Raw genomic sequence first — 19601 nt, 5'->3', positions numbered from 1 at the left:
GTTTTCTATTGGATAGAGAGAAATGTAGGAGAACAAATAGAAGAGTAAGAGGGAATAAACAAAGCAACTGCATAGGAGAATGAAGGATAAACCAATATATATTTTGAAGAACCCAAAGGAATTCATTATATAGCCATGAACTGTAAAATACCCTATCCTAACATGAAGCTAGCATGTAAAAATGAAGATGAATCATGTTATGTAGCTTGTATTATTAACTGCATTCATGGCATTTATTCCCCACCCAGAGTGATTGTTATGATTTTTTAAAAACAATCTTAACAAGATAGTTATAATGTTTTACATTTCAGATCTATGATGGAATTCAAACTGGTACTACATAACTATTTAGAATTAAAGTTGTAGGAGAGAAACTATATATTTGTAATAAAATTTGTAGGTAGCACATTTACTTTTTCCAGAATCCTAGCATCTGATAGCACATATAATACCTTACCACTTAGTTACTTCAGTTCTGAAAGAAAGTAAAAGAGGATTCCAAAGGTATATCACGTTTAGAGCAAGCATTAGGTCTGTAGCTCATCAGGCTGACTTTTAAAATATGCAAGTGCTAGAAAGACCACCCCAGGTTAAAAGTCTCTAAATACTTCAATGTTGCTTACTGTTAAATAATGTTTAGAGTGTGTTATCTCTTGTAGGCTTTGGAAATCTAATTATTTATAATGTCTAGTGACATTTACATTTTGTTAAATATGCCTTGCTCGTAATATCTTGCTTAGGAAAATGTCTGGCTCTACATTTGCTTACATATAAAATGCAAAATATCAGGGCAGCCTGTGTTATCTTTTTGTTGTCATTACACGACTTTAGAAACGTAATTCTTTAGAAGAGTACTTAATTATTATTCTTTAAAATGAGAGTTATCATAGTTGAAATCATTTGTTTAGCTTTAACTTGCACCTATCAAGTTAGATATCTATTGAAGTGGATTGGCACTCTAAAATAATACCATTCATTTCCATGCCAACAGCTACAGTGTTTGCTTTAGTTTTTGAGATTGATTGAAAGGAGACTGTAAAGTTGATCTATTGTGTTAGCTTATTTACACAAACACAGGGACTTGGAAAATAAACTTTGTAAGTGCATAGCAGTCGGATTCTAAAATATTTCACATCCTGAGTTTTTCAATACCTGTTTTACTGGAATCTGTTGTGTCGAGAATCTCAACTTTGCCACAGTTATCTTAGCTAGGAGAAAATGACTTCATGCTTTAAGTCTTCTTAAAATTTAGGTAAGATGTATGCTTTGCTTTTACTAAAAAATGAAAAAAAAACTTGCTTTAATCAAAGAATTTGCCTTAGCAAAATAATTTTTTAGTTCCAAAGAGTCTACCAAACCCCCACAGAGGATATTAGTTAAAAGGACATTTCTAAATCGCATCCAGCACGAAAAGGTGACACGTCCCAAACAAAACCCCTCAGAGGCATGCAAACGTGATCACAAATGGATGTCGTAAAGGGATGAGGATGAACAAGTCATTGAAAATAAACTGGTACTTGGTTAAGGGCTTAATCTGAAGTATTAAAAAAAAAAAAAAAAGACCTTCCCAGCGTGAGAGACATCCTCTGGGGCTGCAGATTCTGAAGTGATCAGCCTCTGAGCGCCCCTGCTCCGGCTGACCGCCCCCTCTTTCTCAGGGCTGCGGGGCTGGGCGCTGAGTGACGCGGGGGCCGGGTCCAGGGGGAGGGCGGTGCGCGCGGGCACGTGGACCACAAACACTTCCTAGAAACAGCGAGTCGGCGCTCAACCCTGCCTGAACTTTCCCTGTAAACACGGCGCGCTGACAGAGCGGCATCCCCGCTGGGTGGATCCCGCCACTCGGAGCGGGAATGGCACTTCTTGTTTTTAATTAGCGAGGTGAAAGGTGAGTGAAAAGGAGCAGCTCGGCAAGTCGGCGCAGGAGGCTTGACTTTTCGGAGGCTTCAGGGAGCCCGAAGAGCAGAGCAGAGCGCCAACGGGGTGGAAGGCAGTTGCATGGTGCTCCGGCTGGGGTTTGGGATTGTGATTTTTTTTTTCCCTCCCCCTTTGAATGAACCTCTTCCAAGAGTGACTTTAAAAAGAGAGACAGAGAGAAAGAAAAAGAAAAAAAAATCAGTTTTTTCCCGAACCTAGAGGTGGACTTGGAGAAACAAGCCTCAGGCGGGGCATGACTGTGAAGACGCACGCCTTGGAATGTCCCCTGGCTCCCGGATTCTAGACAACTGTCCGCAGGCAAAAGAGGTCTTCCGTAGCCCGCGACAGCCTGACACATGGCACTTTGGGACTGTGCTCTCTGATGACAGCGCGTTCGGTTTCTGACAAAGCCTCTCTCGAGCACGCTGTCTCCGGAGGGGAGTCCTGAGGCCAAGTCAAAGCCGCCTGAAAGTGAGGCTCTGCCGCGGGCTGGCACCGGGGGCTCCGCTCGGCAGCATGGCATCGGCTGGGCACCTCGTGCCCTTGCTCCTGTGCGTCGCGCTCCTGCAGCTCTGGACCGCGGGACACACGGCGGATACCACTCACCCTCGCTTAAGACTGTCACACAAAGGTAGGTCGCCCAGGAGATCCTTTTGCGTGTACGTTAACAGGATAAAAAGAAAAGATGAAAGTCACGGAACATGGATCTGTGATCTTCACAGACCCTTCAAACACATCTGGAGAAAAATGTCTTGCAGAACGGACCTGAGATTCTGAGTACCTGTGATGAACAGGTTATATTTACCACACCTGAAAATAGTGCACGACTGTATGCCAACTTGGAGCTGTTGTTTTTGTACACAGCAGCTGTGCGCTTGCAAATGCTAGGTTTTTATCAATGAGAAGTTCACTCAGGGCACACACAGAAGAGGGTGGGAAGCAGGTTGTAAAAAGCCCTGAGGGAATGAATTCATCAAGTTAGCAAGGGCTATTGACACATCAATCTATGCGTTGTGATGGGAGATGAGCAGGTTGAGGAAGGGCTTTAGAAATTGAGGTGCAATTGGTCTTGTGCTTTGTTGTGTTCATTGATGGGAGTGAGAGGAGAAAATTTCTAAGGAAGAAAATGAAAAAATAAATCACGTGATTGAAATGACTAATGACATATAAATTCACTTCTAATTGAGTTAATTAAAATTCTTTAGTGCAATGCAGAACACATTCATTTTTATCAGCAGTTCTAATAAATTGTATTGATTGAAGGAATTAGATACCATTCACTAATATCTATTTACAGGGACAACCCTGTAAATTCATGTGCTTTACTGAAGACCTATCTCTTGGAGAGTGGTTAAATATTTTATTCTGCAAGTATGTCTTTTAAAGCACCATTTAGTCATAAATAAATGATTAAAATATAGCTTTTGCAGCAGGATCAGTAGAGTCGGTCATAAATAAGCTAGTTATTCCTGTAAACAACAAACAAAACATTTGGGAAAAAAGGTGATTTTGCTGACTTCAAAGAAATTTGGAATAAACCTTCAGGAAAGATAAAAACCTCATGAGACATATGAGAAAACATGAAAATTGCATAAGAATTATTGCAATAGTGCAAGTTTTTAAATTGGGCCCCACTATGTAAAGAAAAAGCTTGTATATTTAAAGTATAGGTGTATTATTTCACAAGGGGAAACAAAAGGGAAGCCTCACTTTTATATGGCACAGTTAGTCTTATTGTCTTTTTTATTGGATAGTCATCATTTGATTTTGACTGTAGAAACGTCTCATTTTCTACAGAACAGGCAAAATCTATGAATGTTTTCTTAGTTTAAATAAATTGACTCTAGCATTAGCCAGTAATGTAACGTGAATGTAAGAAACAATTTGACAATGTAAAGCATCTAATATACACTACCTAGCGTTTGCATAAGACATTTAAGAAGATATCTCTCTGTTGTATCTAAGTGTGCATTGCATAGTGTTATAACAAAATATATCAAAATGTAAAAAATGTGATATAATAGAGCATGAAAAAATAATGAAATCATAAAAGTACTATAGTAAATGAATTGTTTCTATGATCTAGCTAGAGGGTTAACTGCCAGATTTGGCAAACTGACATTCTGCTGTGCCTGGTATTAACCTTTTAATCCCTCATTATTAGGTTACTTTCTTTTCAGTTTTGGTATATGTTCAAAGATGTTTCATTGTACTATTTCACCGGGGAGCATCTAATTTGGTTAGATTTTATCAAACCTCGAATGCAACTAACTGTGTTATCAGGTTCATCTTAACTGTCTCCTAATCAGAGGAACTGCAACTGATTTATGGTTATGATAAATTATGGAGTAGAATACTGGTATCTATGGGTACACCAGAATGAAAAATATCTTATTTTCTAGATTTTCTTAACTTTCAGTTTCAATGGGACTATCTAAAAACTTGTAACATATACTTTCATACAAAGACAATGAAGAATTATCTTAAACCTGAAGAGTTCTCATGTGAACGTGGGCGGGGGAGAGAGTACAGTGAGTTGATTGCTTGCCTTCTATGTGGTGACACCAGTTTGATTCTCAGCACTGCATATGGTATTCCAAGCACCATGAGGAGTGACTCCTGAGCAGAGATTAAGCCCCTTAGCAACATCAGCTCGATTCTCAGCACTGCATATGGCAACCCAGACACCATTAGGAGTGACCTCTAAGCAGCGATTAAGCCCCTGAGCCACACCAGTTTGATTTTCAGCACTGCATATGGTAACCCAAGCACCATTAGGAGTGACTCCTGAGCAGAGACTAAGCCTGGTATGATCCAAAAGCAAAGTTTTAAAAAAGTGTGCAATTTCGTTAGTAAAGTCAGACAAGACATGAACATCTGAGAGGTGTCCTGAAATGGAAAATGCCTAATACTCCACAGTTATATCATTAAAGTAATATTCTGTGCTATCAATAAAGCTTAGACTGCCATTGACCTCTCTATACTCTGTAGTTCAGTGGTACTTCAGCTTTTACAGGTACTAAAAATCTAGGGGTAGGACATATTTCAGAGTTTGTTATCTTTGAAATTTTAAGATGAAATGGTCTTAACATATTTTGTTATCTGATATCAGTAATGGTATTAGTAATTTTCAGTAGTGAGTGAATTTGATTACTCATATTACAAATGAGTACATGACTGTTCAAAACAAAAGGTACTAGATTAAAGTAATGCAGCGGATCTGTACTGCAGCTTGATCCCCAGCAGAGGAATTCAGTTGGATCTGTGAAGATGAGTTCATTCAGGAATTTATTTTGTGGGAGGGGTGTGGTACATGGGATAAAAATAAACATTAAAATCAATAGCGATGACAAGACCCCTTTAACTTTCAAGATGGCATTTGACACCACAAGACTTGTCTTCTCTTATTTATTTATTTATTTATTTATTTATTGGGGGGGGTCACACCTGGCAATGCACAGAGGTTACTCCTGGCTCTGCACTCAGGAATTACCCCTGGTGGTGCTCAGGGGACCATATGGGATGCCAGGAATCAAACCCCAATAGCCACTTGCAAATGCAAACGCCCTACCCACTGTGCTATAGCCCCAAGACTTGTCTTCTCTTAAAGAAAGGAAGAACGTTTCAGAGTAATCTACAAAGCTTTAGTTAAATTTTATAAAAACATGTAAAAAATTTTTCAGAAAAAGATGTCTTAAGACTGTGCTTTGTTTTCTCCTTGTTTCTTCATTCAGGCATGTTCTGAAACAATTTGAAGTGAAGAAGCCATTAGGACTATAAGGGAGAAAAGGAAGAGGGGAGTAAAAAAGGTAGAAAGTTGGTATCATCACAGAGCTTCTTCTACATTGTTTCACACTGCCTTCCAGTATTATTCAATAGAATAGTATTCAGTTCTCTTCTCTTCTTTTTGAGTATTAATGCCATTCAAATATTAAGCAGTTACATTAACCTCGAGGTAAAAAAGGTAAAGGCCCTCCCGTTGATCGTCGATTTGCTCGAGCGGGCCCAGTAACGTCTCCATTGGAGACTTTGTTGTTACTGTGTCTGGCATATCAAATACTCTCGGTAGCTTGCCGGGCTCTCCGAGAGGGGCGGAGGAATCGAACTCGGGTCGGCCATGTTGGCTACGTGCAAGGCAAACACCCTACCCACTGTGCTATCGCTCCAGCCATATATGCCCAAAGTCTCCAATGGAGACGTTACTGGGCCCGCTCGAGCAAATCGATGATCAATGGGAGGGCCTTTACTTTACATTAACCTAGGATGAGCCTAATGGATCAAAAGATAATTATGCTTTTTAAGGCAATGCATATATTTTAAGTGTTTTTTATAGATACACAGTATATTTTATTAAAACATAACAAAGATCAAAGTGTCATGATATTTGTCCACTCTGAAATGTATTGATATTGGATTTTGGGCCTACCCAGCTTGCTTGGGGGCTATTCCCAAGTTACTGCCTAAGAACTGTGTGGTGGTGGAATCAATCCTAGGGTTCCCACATCCAAAATATGTACTCCAGCCTTTTGACCTATCTTCCAAGACCCAATATTTTTTTATTCAAGATTGAATATGAGGGGTGGAGAGATAGTACAGGAAGCAAGGCACTTGTCTTGCTTGTGTCTGAACCTGGTTCTATCCCTAGCATTACATATGTTCCCCCAGCAGCTTTAAGCACATAGCTAGAAGGGGTCTCTGAGCAATACTGGACGTGTCCCAAGCCCTATTTTTTTCTCCAAATAAAAAAATATACTTAGGTTGTGAGTGACTCCATAGGAAAAATATATAGCACTGTATGAATTATGGCCAATATTGTAGCTACTGTCCTGAAGAGAGTAATATTGGTCTGATTAGTAAAAAACATGATATTTTACACCAACGTTTTTCTTGAAAATAGTTGTGATATGCATAACAAATATGAAGTAAAGAGAGAATGGAGGGCATGGAGTTCTGGTGGATCAGTGACATACTTCTATTAATGTCTATTCTTTGCTTATCTTTTACCATCCTACATTAAAGAGGTTACAGGGAAGGCAAATATGACTTTCTTGATAATGGAACTACAAGAAGAAAACCACAAGTGGACAAGGCCTCTCGTCAGAAGAAATCCCACTGCATGTGGAAGCCCCACAAATTTAATAAATGGATCTTGGCAGTTGAATAGGTATTCAAAGTTTTAATAAGTAAAGGCATGAGTGCAGAAACCAATAAATATGGCTGCTTAAGTAGAAATGTTCTCCCAGGACAGTTTGTGAGGAGACAGCTAAATAAAGCCATAGATATGACAGAAGATCAGTCCTAAAATATGTTGACAGTATATATGTAGATTTGAGTTGAATATATACCCATACATAGAGAAAATAGGATAGTGTTAATTACTCAAACTGTTTTTGAATACTATAACCAGTTACAGATTCAGAGAGCTCGGAATTTGAAGGCAAAGGTCTCTGTTCTAATTTGCTGTCTTCTATATAATAATGGGAGTTGTCCCTGACTCACTTTTCTTTATTTGAAAATATAGTATTAACTCTTTTCCTGTATATTTTACTGTGTTGTGAGAGAATTATATAAAACATCAATGAAAGCATTTTATAATCTAAAAAAGGTTATTAATGTTTCTTAAAGATTGATGCATTTGAGCAGATTCAACAAAAAAAACTATCTAAAAGCACTTTATAATCTAAAAATTATGATGAACATTTCTTAAAGACTAATACTAATTGAGCAGCTTATTAGAAAGCGTGTCCTTGGAAATGACATAACTTTCAATATCAGTAAGTATACTGCAGGATTATCAAAAAATGTTCGGAAGACTAATATCCATGGCCAGGGAAAAAAGGGGCTAGGAAGACTGGTCACATAGTGTGTGTGTGAGGCTGAGTGTAGATAAGATATAGAAGAGACCAGTATGACAATAATAACAGGGAATGATCACACTGGACAAGATCCGAGTGTTAAAAGTAGGTGAAGAGATACTCTTGATAACATTTCAGTGTCAATATTGCAAACCATGAATGGGCAAAAGGACCGGGGCGAGGGGGAAAGGAGGGGGGAGAGAGAGAGGGATATATATATATATATATATATATATATATATATAGAGAGAGAGAGAGAGAGAGAGAGAGAGAGAGAGAATGCCTACCACAGAGACAGACAGGGAGTGAGGAGTGGGAGGGGCGGTAATGGGAAGGAACTGGGGACACTGGTGCTGGTAAATGTGCACTGCTGGAAGGATGGGTAGTGGAATATTGTATGACTGAAATCTAACCAGAAACAGCTTTGTAAGGGTCTGTCTCGCAGTGATTCAATAAAAAAGTAAAAATTTATGTTGGAATTTGGTGGAATATAAGGTTTATCCTGATATATAATTCCTCCAAATTTTACCTTCCATACCTTTGACTTATAATTGTAATAAACTGAGAGATGATTGCATCGTTTGCCCATTTTCTAAAATCTGTGGATAATATTATGCCTACATAATCAAGAATATGGTTGTTTATACATGTTCTCCTTATACCACATGGTTTATATATTCCCCCTTGCATGAAAATAATTGAAATGAGATTCAAGAAGGACACAATGATCAGCAAAAGTTCTAAATAATTAGAACTTACTTTTATGTCTTAAAAGGAGGCTGTAGTATTTCTTTTATACCCATAGCAAATAAAAAAAAAGATGCAGGAACTGAGCCAGTTTTTCCTAACCCAGATCATAGTTTTACTTCCTCAATGTAACTAGGCATTATCAATAGTGACATTAGTCACACATCCCATGTGGTTAATAAATAAAAACTGGTCATAAGGCATGATTCATAAGGAAAGTAGTTAAATAGAACTCAGGAGTAAACACTGACCTTCATGCCCAGATCTCCTACAGGGAGAGTCAGTGAAAACTAAGTGGTGGTTTTAAAACGAAGCGTGTATTTAAAAAAAAAACAGTGGGTCAAATAAAGGAAATTACAATAGGTTTTATTGAATTTATGCAGAATATGCTTTCTGTGTATGAAGTCTGTGTAAAGATATTAGAAAGCATTGTTGTTTGTATTTTTATATTTGTTAAGACAACTATCACTTGTGTATCCCAGAGGTACATCTGGATATACAAAAGCCCCTGAGTAGGTCTATGAATTATTTAGTTCTTAGTTGGATACTGGGAATTGCAGTGGGAACATAATTATAGTTTAATACAGAAATATGGTGTAAGGCCTGGAGAGAGAGCTCAACAGGTTGAGAGTGTGCATTGCAGGCAAGAGACCTATATTTGATTCTCAGTACTGCATGGTCTTTAGCAACCCCCAAGAATAGCCCCAGGTATAGCTCTCTTGCACTGGCAAGTATGTCTAGACTATGAGGAGGTCAGATTAGAAAAAACCTTACATAGAATTGTAAGTGAACTAGGCCAAATATGGAGTGAAAAAAAAAGTTTGATGACATCAAACCACTTCTTAAAATTTTTAAGGCCAGTATTCTATGTGCAGTGTAGAAAGAACCAATACTTATTATTGGTTCTTCACTTGTTAATATAATGCAGAGGTCATGTAACAATGAAATATTCTTTCAAATATTTGTGACTGAACTATTATTTTGCTGTCTGTGTCAGGTTTTTCATTTGGCTTAGGATATTGCATAGGTAGAACCTTTCTTTCTGTCTGTGATGAAAGCACTTGGTGGCCTCAGTTCTGTGACCACATAATAAAGCACCAGGTCATCAAATTGGCCATTGCTGGTGATATTATTAACAGTCTACTGAGTAGGTTTTATTTTATCAAAGATATCTACTGAAATCATTGTTGAGCATTCTTAGTGGGAGAGCAGGCAAAGATTTACTCCTTTATCTTTTTATGTAAAACCCTTCTGTGGTTTAGTAGAGGAATTTAGTCTACGGGAATTCAGAAATGGCACTTATCATGCATGCATGCCCCTTCATACATAGTCACCACAATGTTAAAATGGCCTTGTAAATTCAATCTTGGAGAGTTTAAACAATACCTAACTGAAAATTTTCCATTTAAAACGCTTCCTGAAAGATATAGAATGAAGATTTAAATTATTCATTTTAGTACACAGGTTAGAATGTCATTAGTGCAACATCTGACACTTTGGAATATTACATAAATTATACAAGGGATTATGATTTTTTAATGGTAATTTCTTTTCTGCAATTTTGGCTTTAGGAAGTTTTGGAAACATAAGGGAAACTAATTCTTGAGCTTAGGGACAATACTCATGCTTTGAATGATAAGGACAAAACTGAATATAATATATACTGGATTTTCTTGAACTGTGAATGAAAAAGCATGTATTGTTGCCACAATCAAACCAAGATTTGAGTCTATAATTTTGAGAGAACATTTTTTTGTCAAAGAATAGTAATTTTAAAAACAGAAATTAATGTGGAATTGACAAGTTGACTTTATGTGCAGCTGGTGGTGGTGAAAGCAGTTGACTATTCAGGTTTTCAGCCTAACTTAAGTTCAAATGCCTAAATTCAGGATATTTCCACATATAGTTTATAGTCTTGATAATTTGACTCTATAACTGATATAGAGAAGGAACAGAGAAATTCAAAACTTGCTCTTTCTTGGGACTTAAAAATATATTTCCGTTTCTGTCACTGCTAGCTAAACAGTTAGCCATGCACTCTGTTAAATGACTTACCTTGTAATTTTGGCATGTGCAAACACACATACACACAAAATACAGACTGTGGTGATACTAAACTCTGTTGTGTTCTGATTTCAATGGTCTAAAATTGATTGTACTTTGGATGAGGCATACCTAAGTCTCACCTTGCTTCTTGGTTGTATCACCTGAGCAAGGAAATTATCTTTTCTGACTTTCAAATTTCTCATCTTAAAAATGAGATAATAAGTAACTTGCAGAAATCTAAGAGAATTGCATGGTATAATGCAAGTCAGTGGAAACAGGTATTATGCCTTTATGACACTTTCCACAGGACACTCAATGAATGAGTACAGGTTAAGAGAGAATCAGTCTACATTAGGTTCCTTTCTTTCTAAAAGCAATTATGAGTTATTCATTAACTTACCACTTAAAATAAGAGAAGATCTTTAATCACAAGTTTTTTACTTGGAAGCAAAGACTGTATTTTCTGCTCTTATTTGAATAGATGGCTACTTGGTGTTTGTTAGTTACTATGGAATTATGTTGTTAATTTAAGGAAAGCAGGAACTTTATCTGATGGCACCTTGGAGACAACAGACCAAAGCCATTAAATAAACAAAAGGTTCTAAACAAAGTAATGGTAAGACACAGCTTTGTAAAACACAATAGAATTAACATTACTGAGGCCAGACTACACTGTCAAAAGTTAAACTAAACAGAGTTCTATCAGCTGCTATCAATCTAGCTATTTGTTTTGAAAGTGAAGGAAAGCCCTCATTCTTCCTTCAGCATGAATAGGTAAGATATCAGATTGAGGTGCTTAGTAGGTGTTCAATAAACGCTGATTGAATGGCTATTTAGTGAAACAGAATATTTCCAAACAAACTTTTTAAGGGCTAGGGAATAAAGATGAGGAGAACCAAGGAATCCTGAACATATATGGCTGCTTTGGTAAAACACAATTAAAGAGAAATGCCTGGACTCTTTCAGTCCATTCCCACTTATTCCTTTCAGTGCCACACTTATTGTGAAGCAGTTGCCCCTCCCCCCTCCCCCCATCATGCTCTGGACATACCAGCCATTTACTCTTACTCTATAACGAATGTGCTTCTTTTGTCAAACTCTCTTTTTGATGTACCTGTTATTCCTGAGGGAATCATCACAGCCCTTCTTCCCCCTGCTCCCCTACTGTCACTTCATTTTTTGTCTTTCTGTGATGTTCACCATTCTTTCACTGCTCTTTCACCCTGTTTGTTTTTCAGTTAGATATTTTGTTTTTTCCCCACTGAAACTGGAGTGAAACATTTCATTTCTTTTTTTTCCCCTGATTATTTTGGAGGATAGGTTTAAATCAATGAATTTAAAAAAAAAAGAGTTGAGCTTTAAATTTAAAAAAAGTGATTCAGTTATACAAATTTGGCCTTATAGTTTATTGAAGTTCAAAACTTTGGAAATAACAGAATATTAAGCAGACTGCTAGCCACTTGATCAACTTGACCTTTTTGTGTATTAGGAATCTGATGCAGCATGAATATTGGGTCAGAAATTTGGAGGGGAAGGAATTAAGATACCGAACAGAAGGGAACAGCACCCTCAGCCAATCCACTCTAGCTAAACCAGTATATCTTATGGTGTTTTTAACATAAAGACATAGATTTCTATGCAGCTCTTAGGTGCTGTCTCTGAGTTTCAAGTTTTAACTTATCAAAACAAGACGATGAGGGGACTATGATATGATAGGAGGGATATTGAGGATAAGGCACAGTGCTGATTTTAGTACTGGACTCGAGTGCACTAAATAAACAGCAGCTAAGAAGACAGGAATTTAAAAAGGAGAACATAAAGGTCATCGGGAGGCACAGACCCTTTTCCTCCTGAAATAGTCTCCTCAGAAAATGGTGAGGATTGACTTTAATTTCAAAGCTCCAGTGCTCCGTGAAACCAGAGCCCAAGCGACTATGTACGAACTGTTTTGCACGAAGCTGTTCTTGCTTCTGTTCTGCCCTTGAATCAGAAAGTTTGTTATGAACCATGTGATTTCTTAATATTCATTCCAATTCTGGAAAAATGGACACTTTTCTTCTCACTAGATCTCCCAGTGTGTAAATTTCTCCAAAATACTTAAGAAATTTTATTTGAGGACACCGTGTCCTAGCGGAAGGAATATGAACTCATACTTTTAAAGTCCAAGGTATGATTTTTAACTGTATAATATTGAGATGCACAATATTGAGGATGAATAATATCTTCTCATTTGTGTAATTGTCTTTATAATTTATGATATTTGACAAAGAATTTTATTTGGTTTATTTAGTTTTAATAATACACGCTGGTGAACAAAACCTTTAAGGTTTACTTAATTTTTTTAGAGGCAGTGTTGACTCACTTCAGAGAAAATTTGGTTTAGTTTTATTGCAGGTAAAATGTTCTTTCTGTGTACGCACTGCTCCTTTTCTGAATCATTGGGAAAGAAAAGATAGACACTGGGGTTTAACCAATATTTTCAAAGTGAATTACGCTGGCAGCATCAGCATCCCCTGGAAGGAACTGTAGTCAATGATCCTGAGACTCAGGAATCTGTTTTAACAAGCCCTGAAAGTAATCTTTTTGCACACTCCAACATCAGAGGAACTCTATGGTTTGACTAGGATGCTGATATAAAGAAGTCTTACTTCTTTCTATTTTACCATTTTTCACCTCTTAAGATTTATCACCCACTGTTCAAATAATATGTCTTTAAAAAAAAATTGTGGTTGCTTTGGGACCACACCTGGCAATCCTCTGAGATTATTTCTAATTCTACACTCAGAGATCACTACTGGGTAGGATCAGAGGATCATATGAGGTGCCCAGGATTGAACCAGGCCGGCCAAGTACAAGAAAAAAAACCCTTACCTGTTGTTTTGTCTCTCTGGTCCCTGAAAAATTTGTTTTGATTCAGAAAAACAATTCCGTAAGTTCATAAGTATTGACCTATTAAGACATATCTATCTTTCATTTTTTCTATTAGATTATTTTTGTAAGATATGTATCACAATTACATATGAAAATTTATATCATCATTGCTAATAATCTAACATTTAGGTTAATTTTTAAATTATTTTTTAAGTCACTTTTAGCTGTTCTCAGAGCTCTGTGGTCAAGGATCACTCCTGGCTGTGCTCAGGGGATGTTATGCAGTCCTGGGAATTGAACCGTGATCAGCTGGGTACAAGGAAAGAAACTTGACATATATCTAGAGCACTATAATTGTTTTTGATGATATAAATTCAGTGGTATTCAGATAAGGAAACATCTAATCTTGGTCACTTATGAAAAGCATTTTTGTGAAATTATGGAATTCCATCATCTCTCAATAGATTTTCCTGGACTAATGAAATTAGTTTCACTTTATCCTGTTATTATATGACCTATTTTTCTCTCCAGGGACTCAAAGGTGTCTATATCCTTAAAGGAATGTTTGCTAATTCAGTCATTTTTATGACTGTTTGTTGAGCTGCTTTAAAACTTTGCATACAGAAAGAAAACTTTGTACACAGGTGTTTGGGATTTGAGAATAAAAAGAATTTCCTGAATGTGAATGTGGTATCTAAGGTGGGATTTCCAACAGTAATGTTCTTTCCTAATATATTATCACTGTTTTGTTCTTTCATAATATACTAAGAAAATCTGAATCAAATAAAAATTTTTTACTTTATATATTAATATTGATTTGATAACTATGGCAAATATACTATCCTAATGTTAGTTGTTAATAATAATAACCTAGGTGTATTGGAATTGTACCATCTTCACAATTTATATGAATTAAAAATAAAATGGTTCTAAAGAAGTTTATTAAAATATATATGCACCCACAAGAAGCATAGGTTAAAGCATAGGTTATACTAAAGGTTAAAACAAGCACTTTTGCAACATGGTGCCGGAGTTTAGAAAAAAAAAAAAGGAGTTCAATCTTTTAGGTAACTAGGAGTGTAGGCAAGAAATAATAAGCAAATTATCTTATCCTATATCCTGCCACGATTTCTGCCATCTTCCTAAAGTAATCCCAGGGTAGGTAATATCCTGTATCCTCCTTGAAACACAGTTCTCCTTGGGTTATGAGTTAACTTTAACTGAATTCTCTTGTGTTCATAGCTTGACTACTCATGATAGTGACCAAATGCTGTTTTTATTCATGTAGATTTAATTGTACACATTTCTATATGACTTTAGGAAATTCTCATTTTCTTTGCATGAGTAATATATACTTAATGAAAATTCATAACTAGATATTGAAAGTTTTGAAGGTAAGTTTATGCATTTTATTGTTTGATTCCTTAGAATCAAATGAACTTTAAATACTTAATATATTTATTATTAAAAATAATATTTATATTTATTGGTGTTAAAGTAGCACTGTCCTCCCCATTTTTTATCGATTTGCTTGAGCGGGCACCAGTAACGTCTCCATTGTGAGACCTGTTAAATTTAATTATGGTTAGGCATATTAGTATTGATAATGTTCTTCTACTTTTGTTTGTTGCTACATGTACATATAAGATCATAGGAAATGAGTTGTTGGGGCTTTGGGGTTCATCCAGGAATCTTTCTGCTCTTGCTTCAAAACATTAAGCCCTTGTTTTTTTTCAGGTTTTTTATTATGAAACCTATAAAGAAAAATCCAGAAGTACTTGGGAATTATTCAGAAAAAGGTGTACATCATGGAAAGATAGAACTTGGCAGTTAGTGGTTTGAATTCATGTGGGCTGCTGTGATTGGTGTCATGTTTCAGAGATCTTTTCTTCTCATTTACTCCACTAGTGGTCTCCCAATGTCCACTGTAGCATCCATTGTATTTCTAGAGTGAAGAAATACAGAAAAGTGGAGATTAAAAAAAACTAGTGTGGAAAACAGTGACAAACAGAACAAAGGCAGGATTCTGCAAGTGTACCAACTTACTCATGTAAATGAGGAGTGTCCTGCCCAAAAGCAATATTTCCTTTCCCCTTTTATTAATTTACCCTTATCTGAAGGTTGTTTTAAGAATAATTTGAATATGTTCGTTTTAATTTATCATTTTAAAACCATAATTGAAGATGAAATATAGGGAGATCATAAAATAATGGTTATACAGTGTCTAATCATGTTGATGTACACACGGTTTTCTATTTTTTTCTAACCAACATTCATTGAAAAAAATGCAAGGATAAATTTATCTTTTAAAACCTTATTATGTCTATCGGTGCTATAGAAATATTATTTTCATGTACGACTTAATTTATCATAAATTAATATATTTTGAAATGTTGTACCCTTGTATTTTTCTTTTTTTTTTTTTTAGCACCATGCCAACTAATCTAATAGATTTAAGATAAAAAGTAATTACAGGCTGGAGAGATAGTACAGGGTTAAGAAGAATGCATCATGTGTGCTCAACCAGAGTTTCATTCCGCCTTGCTGAATTCTGGGCCCCTAGCACAGAACCCCTTGACCTGGTCAGATAAGAATTACTGACTGTGGATCCTGGGTTTTCTGAGCACTGCTTCAGAGGACCCTGCCAGCTACACCTCATCAAAAATATACAAAGGGAATTAATGGACATATATAGAAATCCCCAAAGCAAAGATAAACAGAAAAGCAAACAATTTGAATTGTCCTTTACTACTATAGGAATAAATGAAGATGGAAAGTATTTGATTATTTTACTTTTAGGGAATAAAATTAGGTTGTCATAACATATAGAAAATAGTATTTAAGTCATACTGACCAAAGCAAAATAATATATTTTTAAATAATATTAGGGTAGATACTGGAAAATAGAAATGATTTCTTTAAAAAATGACACTGGCTGGAAATACAGTACAGCTTGTAGAGTGTGTGTATTGGATGTGGCTGGCCGGGGTTTGATCCCAACACCACATATGGTTCCCCAAGCTAGTCAGGAATCATCCTTAAACACAGAGCCAGGAGGAAGCCCTAAACAGTCAGATGTGACCCCCAAAACAGAAATAAATAAATAAAATTAAATAAAAATAACATTATAATTTTCAGTAGAACTGATACAGCTTAAGTTTCTTCATCCAAAACTTCCCAAAAAGAAAAAGAAATTTCAAACTGGTTATCACAATGCATAAATGTTACACATATTTCAGGATCAGATGAATGGTATCTGACAGATAGCTTATAATTGCTTAGATTGGGTACTAGGATATTGAGCTTGCTGGCAACTTTAATGGTCTGCATAAACTTGAGTTAACATATGGTGCATTCTTAGAATAGTCACACCACCCTTTTTTAAAATTTAAATTAGAAGGAAAAAATTCTTTTTCATAGTCAAATGTTTTAATTTTAGTTGCTGGTTTACTCAATTATCTGTAGACTTGCACCTTTCTTTTAATAAGGGAGTACAATATATATATTTTTCATCTGTGAGGAAATGAGAAAAGTGAGGAAGGAAGACAGGGCTATGTAGTACTGGAATGGATACGAGGAACCATCTCAAGTATCAGTTTTATTATGGTATTGTTACTATTAAAAAAGTTAAAATATTTTGACCAGTATATTCATACTTTTTTCCATATTCATGCATTTTGAGTTCTTACCAGTTCTGCCAAGTAAAATTCCCTTATAATAATATTTGGATAATTATAGGAAAAATAGTAAATCAATCATGTTTACAATTAAAATAATGTAAGTGTACCTTTGTCATGTTTCTTAGAAATAAAACAAAAGTTATAGACTTGGCACTGCTTTTATTATATATATATATTTTTTTGGCACTGCTTATAGATATATATATATATATTTTTTGGCCAAGTGTTTTTTACTTCAGAATGTATATACCCAAACTGATGTCTGATGCCCAAACATTTTAGAATAGTGCAGGAAATTTAGGGATCATGAGGGATGAATGTAAAATAAAAGACTTTTAGAATTTTCTACAGGTAGATATGTTCTGGAAAATATGATTATAAGGCATCTATATTTTTATAGTAGTGCATATATATGTATACAGCAATACACTGAATTAGATTGGAAAGCTGTTGGTTTGCTAATATATCTACTGATAGAACAGATACTGGTATTATTTTATTTTTGAAAGTCCAGAATACTGGTAGGATGAGGCCACTATATAAAACTGTCTTTGGTAAGTTTACCTACAGGTGGAATAAAAGCCCAGCACTGGGGCCTTCTCTGCAGGAGCACTTTGTGTATGATGAGATGTAGGATGCTTTGTTGCTGATTGCAGCATTTCACTTCCGTGGCTCTTCCAGTCAGGTTCCAAGTTTCTAGTCATTGTGCTAGCCACTGAAATTTCTTTGTCTTCACTGACTATTTTTTTCCGCTTAACAAATAGGCCCAGCTGCTACTGCAGCCGGTTGCCCATACTCCCCCATACTGTTCTTGCTGAGGATGGCAGCCAGAGTAAAGAATAACAGCTGGGATTGGCTTACTTTGGCATCTAAATAATTTTGGGTGGGTCCATTCCTAACCTTTTTATTTTATTTTATTTTAAAATCTTTCCTTCTGCTGAACTTAAAACAAAAGTAGGCAAATGATGCTTTCCTGAAATATTCTCCTCATCTGACTGTAGCTCAGTTCTACCTGACTGCTCAAAATAAACAATTTGTTCATTTTGCCCGTTGTTATTTTTTCCAGTTTTAAGCCCCATGTGGGAAACAAATGTAGCACTAACAAATTAGTGTCCCTCTGGACACTTTACTTACTCATGGAGTGAAATAAATAGTAAATAGCACCTAACTTGTTTATTGTAATGAAGATTACATGAAAGAATGTTGGAATGCATTTCAAATAGGCCTGGCACGTCGTAAATGCTAAGTGTTTGATAAAAAGTCAAACAGGTAGAGAGAAACTGAGCATGGAATAGAGGAAGGAGGAAGAGTGAGAAAAGGAAAAGAAGAAGGGGAATTAATTAAAGGGATAAAGGAGGGAGAAGGAATAATTGATGAAATGGGGGAAAACCAGTAATTGCATTTATACAACCAAGACCAACATTGTGACTTAGAAATTAAAAAAGTTTATTCCAACATCCTCATAAGCAGTAATTAGAAGACTGGAAACTAGGAAAGCTTGGGGAATTTTGCCAAATCCAAAAATTTTATTTAAGATAGGAATTTTACTGATTTAAGCATTTCTGATGAACCATCCAGATGGGTGTTCTGAAGTGTTAAAATGTTCGTTTTGAATTTGTACAAGCTAAATTATGGAGAACTAACTACCTGATAAGGAAATCCTTGTTAATGTTCCAGTGAGAACGTATTCGTATATCTAAGCCCAAATCTGATTTACAGATCTTCTACCATTTACTGTTAATCTTCTAAAGTCATAAGGTCACAAGTCACAGGAGATCCAAATGTTTAGAGATAGTTATCATGCCCTTTTGTCAGGGTGAGCATTCCTCATACTCTGGTTCTCCTACTGTTCTGTCAGAGTTTTGCTTATGCTCAGCCTTGTTCATGTGTTTCTGAAAATGAAGCACTATTATCTGCCCACAGAGAGAGGTGTTGGCTTTGTTGAGAATGATGCTATTAATCAGAGAATTTTACTTATTAAAACCACCTGAGTTGACAGTGGCTTATTTGGCAAATAGACCAACCTATTGGTTTCTGTTGAAATTGCTGTCAACTTGTCTAAAGGTTTTTCACAGAGCTAAGCCAGCTCTGTTCTTTATTCCAATGTGAGGTTTATTTGTTGAAGCTAAGGAAAATCTTCTTCTATTTTCCAATCTGAAATGTGGATTATAAGTATAACAACCTGTGAGTGCTCTGGAAAAGGGTATGAGTTCTACAGTGAGACTTTCTTAATTTTAAGGACAATTCCTATTCTGGTATGTTCTTAACATTGGTTTCCACATTTGTTGTCTTTAGGACACTAGTTAGTTAGAAGTGATAAGACTTGTATTCTAAGTAGAAATTCCTTCAAAGCATTTTTATAATTTAAAATACGTACCTCACAGACTCTTTTTAAAATATCAATATTTAGAAGAAGTTTGACACATATTTAAAACAAATTTAAAGTTAGAGTTCATAAAATATATATTTTTGGTTTACAGGGAACATG

General features: G+C 35.9%; 1 protein-coding gene across 1 annotated transcript in view; it reads left to right on the top strand.

Moving 5' to 3' along the window:
* Positions 1–2118: 2118 nt before the first annotated feature.
* The window catches only part of SEMA3E (semaphorin 3E), a 249595-nt gene continuing 232112 nt past the window's right edge, over positions 2119–19601 (top strand). Inside the window, exon 1 of the mRNA XM_056118137.1 lies at positions 2119–2545. Within this exon, the coding sequence (XP_055974112.1) occupies positions 2431–2545 (115 nt within the window). The 5' untranslated portion in view covers positions 2119–2430. The remainder of the gene's footprint in view (positions 2546–19601) is intronic.

This window comes from Sorex fumeus, unplaced genomic scaffold, assembly GCF_029834395.1.
Source record: "Sorex fumeus unplaced genomic scaffold, SorFum_2.1 ptg000037l, whole genome shotgun sequence".
Classification (NCBI taxonomy): domain Eukaryota; kingdom Metazoa; phylum Chordata; class Mammalia; order Eulipotyphla; family Soricidae; genus Sorex; species Sorex fumeus.
This window is presented reverse-complemented; position numbering and strand designations above follow the sequence as displayed.